At 29.3% G+C, this 5,166-nt stretch overlaps 1 protein-coding gene across 5 annotated transcripts in view; it reads right to left on the bottom strand.

Moving 5' to 3' along the window:
* The window catches only part of LOC117167487 (schwannomin-interacting protein 1 homolog), a 108,455-nt gene that overhangs the window by 64,231 nt on the left and 39,058 nt on the right, over positions 1-5,166 (bottom strand). For all 5 annotated transcript variants that reach the window (XM_033352467.1, XM_033352466.1, XM_033352468.1 and 2 more), the window contains exon 5: positions 209-565. In XM_033352467.1, coding sequence (XP_033208358.1) covers positions 209-565 — 357 coding nt within the window. The remainder of the gene's footprint in view (positions 1-208; positions 566-5,166) is intronic.

The raw sequence follows: 5,166 nt of genomic DNA on the forward strand, positions 1-5,166 counted from the left end.
TGTTGAAAATTGCTCTTTTTTAGTTTAAAAATTCGCCTATTGGATACAAAATAAATGTGATTTTTTTGAAAATGTCTCTTGATTGGTAGAAAATATATCTTCCTCGAGATGCAAAATCTGTGTAGTTTCGAAATTTAAAAAATTTCCGGGTCCTGGTCTAATAGACATAATTTAAAAACTGACAGTGTTATTGAAAAAGCAATATTACCTCTCCGCTCTCGCTGGTTTTGTTGGAATCGAGAATTTCCTCGATTTCCGGAAACTGTAGTGTTTCTTTGACGCTTGTCGTCAATTCGACGATCTCGACCTCTACTGCAAGTTCACGTGGTTCGCGTTGCTCGACGGTGGCCTCGAATAACTCAGGAGCTTCCTCCTCTAAGACGATGTCTGCTGAAGCTTCGTTAATTTCCAGTTGCGTCAAATAGGTCTCTGCGACAGTGTTTACCAAAGCCTCTGGATCTGGCGCAAGAACCGCCTCCTCGTTTCGAGAAACCTCAACGCTCTTCACGTAATTTATGCACTTCTCGGAAGGAGGTACCACTGATTCGTACAAAGAGTTTACAGTCTGAAAGATAATAACCCTTCCTTTATAAAGTTGAAGTTGTTATGCAAATAAAAGAACGGTATTTTTCCACTTCATTTAGATTTAGAGGATTGCTACGGAAAAAGATTAACTTTAAGTTTGTATATCAATTTATAAATAGAGCAGCGAAAATTAATTGTACTTAGTTAATCTTTGAAAAAACGCCCTTAATTACGAATATCTTGGGTAGGTTTTCGAAATATGGGTCAATTTTTTTTAACAATTTGATTATTTATTCACAAAAAATTATAAAATTATTTTTAACATGGCTGAGCAAAAGTATAACTTTTTTGCGTCTTGCAATTTTTTTGTACGATGAACCGTTTGCAATATACAGCGTTATAAACAAATGATTTTTTAACCCTTAAAGAGCATTGTGGGTGTCAGGCACCCCAAGCAATTTTCAAACTCTGATAAACCATACTTCATTCGAAAAAATTGAGTAAGTGTCGCCATCTAGCGTTAGTTGGAGACACTAACTGTGAGTAAAGTCTTTTAGCAGCTGCTGAAAGTGAAAGTAAAGAAATCGTGGGGTTCCGATCACCCAGTGTGCACTTAGTGAGTGAGAAAGTAATTTTGGAACAAATCTTTTTTTTTTGAAATTTTATTGATTTTTGTTTACGTTCTAACGTAAGTATATCATATGAAGTGAAATAAATTTCGATTATTTCATAATTTTTTTCTTTATAGATGGCTTATAACTTACGGCAGCGCGTTACGCGAGAGCAGACTGTGGATGTGTTGAATAAAATATAATTGTTAAAATACAGCTATATATGTCTCTTCTTTCAATTTCTTGTATTTTTATAGTATTACATGTCAAAGTTTCTCAATTTTTATAAAAAATAATTCGATCTAAAAGCAAAAAATCTGAATCATCATTTTATCATCAAATTGACTTTTCAACTGTGCAAATAAATATCTTTTTTGAAAGCACCTATTATATCGGATAATTTTATTGTGACAAAATATTCGATAGGGGGTAAACAATACATGATTAAATACGCTGGGGTGACAAACACCCACGATGCACTTTACCGTGATTTTGACCATGTATGCACTTTGAGGGTTAACAAAATTGCCATATCTGCACAGTGTGATCGTTTAAAAGAAAAAAGAAATCTTCCGATCGAAGAAAAACTTCTCTCCTTAGATTGTTGTTAAAAAGTTGTGATTTTCAAGAGGAAACCGTTTAGACTCTTCATTTATTAATAAACAATCATCCAGATTAACCAGTGTCATAATGTTGCTTGGAATTGTTGTGAAAGCTTTATCTAGCATTATTAACATAATTTATTCATTATAATTTCTTTTGTTAAATTGTTTATAACAATTGATATAAATAATGACTATCAATTATCAAAATTGACTTCAATTTTTTTTATTAATCCTCGACACATGATTAAACTTTTCATTGTCTTGATATTTTCTCGTACGACGATCCATTATTTATTAATTGCCTTATAAACAATGCATTTTTTATAAACACACACTAAGAGACACAATTTTCAAGTTATTAGCGATCGTATTTTTTTATATCCTTAATTTTACCATAAAGAATATAATTATCTTGCGTAGCATTTTTGACATCTGACCATTATTCTTTATAACTATTGTTATCAACAAAAACGCTCAATTAAGAAAATAGATTTTTTGTTAATTTTTTTATGAATCCATGGCACAAAATAAAACTTTTCACTCTCAATTTTCTTAATTAAGCTTTTTAGTTAATGAAAATAGTTATAAACAATAAGTGTCAGATATCGAAAATGCTGCCCACGATATTACATTCTTTATGGTAAAATTGAGGATATAAAAAAGGTAATCGCTGATAACTTGAAATTTGTGGCTTTTAGGGGATGGTGTTTTTATAAAAAATAGATTGTTTATAAGGCCATAAATAAATAATGGCTCGCCGTACGAAAAAATATCACGAAAGTGAAGAGTTTTATTTAGTGTCATGGATTAATAAAAAATTGGAGAAAAAATCGATTTTCTTAATTGCGCGTTTTTGATAATAACAATAGTTATAAACAATAAGACTCAAATATCGAAAGTGCTACCCACGATAATTACATTCTTTACGGTAAAATTGAGGATATAAAAAAAGGTAATTGCTGATAACTTGAAATTTGTGGCTTTTAGGGGATGGTCTTTTTATAAAAAATAGATTGTTTATAAGTTCCCCAAGTTCCCCAAGTTCAAAAACCCGTATAATTGCAAGCAGCTCGCAGTGGGAGGATATGCAATTTTTTCGTTCAAAAAAGTCCAAAGCCTTCAATTTTGGTCTGATTTTGAATTTTTTGTTTAAACTTTTGTCTCCTCTATTTGTTTGTTAATACTTTTTTCACTCAAAGTATGGAAAACTGAAATTTTGTGCATAACAATTTTTTATGCTTTAATAACTGATTAGGTAAACTTTATATTGTCTTAAATTAATGTTTAGGGAACCATAGAATACAAATAATTTGCTCATTATTCCATTTATTTGTTATAAACAAAGTTTATGAACAAATTAGCAAATAGTCTTATTATCAGTAAAAAATATTCTGTTTGCTAAGAGTGCTTTATATTAATGTCGTAATGACATTTAATTATAAAACTAATTGAAAAGTTTATAATGACCATTGTTATAAACAATTTTTGTGGAAAAATACTAAAATTTGACATTTTTTCAAATGATAATTTCCTTCAATTGCCAGAAGGACTTCAGGTATTTCTTAAAATAATAAATATATATTAATATTTGATTGAGATTTGATAACCATTGTCATAAATAATTTTTGTGACAAAATAATCAAATTTAAGGTTTTGTTCAATTTTAATTTTCTTTAATCACTAGAATGGCTACGGATATTGCTAAAAAATGTATCTTTGATAATATTTAATAAAATATAACAACTTAAATGTTTATAAACAATTTAGATGAATAAATTCCAAATTTTGGCAGTTTCACTTGAAAAAAGTCGGGTTTTCAATCGCAATAGATTGAACATGAATTTGAACTTTTTAAATATTTTCGTGACTAGCATTCATTCGTCCAATAGCTTAAAATATTTCCAGTGAAAAAAAATTCTATGCGAAAGGATCCACAATTTTTATTTTGTTTCTCTAATTTGTTTATAAACATTAATATTTTTATCTTTCATCAAATATTATCAAATATTTATTATTTTAAGGAATACCTGAGGTCGTTCTTGTCTCAAGGAAATTATAATTTTAAAAAATCTCAAATTTTAATATTGCGCCACAAGAATTGTTTATAACAATGGTTATTATAAACTTCCCAATTAGTTTTATAACAAATTCATTCTTACATTAATGTAAAGCACATTTAGCGAAAACAAATTTGGACGATAATAAGACTATTTGTCAATTTGTTCATAAAATTTGCTTCTAACAAATAAAAGGAATAATAAGCAAACTATTTGAATTCTATGGGTCCCTCAGTTATGAGATGTTTTGATTAAACATTCATTTAAGATATTATAAAAATTTCCTAATCAGTTATTAAAACTTAAAAAATGGTTATGTACAAAATTTCGGAGCGTCAAGCTCTTTAGAATTTAATTTTTTTCCAAAATCGAACAAAAATTGACGGCTCTGGACATTTTTGATCGAAGAAAAATGAATTTCCTCCCACTGTGCGAATGTGTGTCCAAATTTTCGATTTCTAGTTTTTAACATATCTTTACGTTTTGGCATTAAGAGTTTAAAAAATCATAAAATTTTGTCGGTGTCTGTCTGTGTGTCTTTATGTATGTAGATCTGTATGCATGCATGTCTTTACTTTTACGTCTGTACGTTTGTATGCCTTTATGTCTTTATGGATTTATTTCTTTATGTTTGTACGCTTACTTTTTTTTAGTTTCTATATTGCATATCATTATGTTTGTATGTTTGTATGTCTGTACGTATTTCTAGATATGTCTGTATGTATGACTGTATGCCCGTATAGATGTATTTCTGTATCTTTTATGTTTTTATGTTTCTATGTCTGCGTGTCTCTATGTTTGCATATCTACGTATGTATGGATATGTCGGTATTTTTTATGTCTGCATGACTATATGTCTGTATGTTTTTATGACTTTATCTATTTATACATTTGTGTCTTTATGACTTTGTGCCTTTATCCATTATGTCTGTTTGACTGAATGGCTAGATGTCTGTCTTTATAATCTTTATTCATTTATATTTGTGTGCCTGCATGACTGTATGTCCGTATGGATGTATGTATGTGTCTCTGTATGCTTTTATGTTTCTATGTCTGCGTGTCTTTATGTTTTTATGTCTGTACGTATGTAGGACTGAGTCTGTATGAATGTATTATTATGTATCAATATCTGTATGTATGCATTTTGTATGTTTCTATGGCCTTATGTCGTACGATTATGTCTGTACAAGTATATGCATGTATTTATGTATGTTTGTATTTCTGCATGACTATATTTTCGTATGTCTTTATGCTTGTGTGTCTCTCTGTATGTATGTATGTATGTATGTATGTATGTATGTATGTATGTATGTATGTATGTATGTATGTATGTATGTATGTATGTATGTATGTATGTATGTATGTACG

This window comes from Belonocnema kinseyi, chromosome 2 (assembly GCF_010883055.1).
Source record: "Belonocnema kinseyi isolate 2016_QV_RU_SX_M_011 chromosome 2, B_treatae_v1, whole genome shotgun sequence".
Lineage (NCBI taxonomy): Eukaryota > Metazoa > Arthropoda > Insecta > Hymenoptera > Cynipidae > Belonocnema > Belonocnema kinseyi.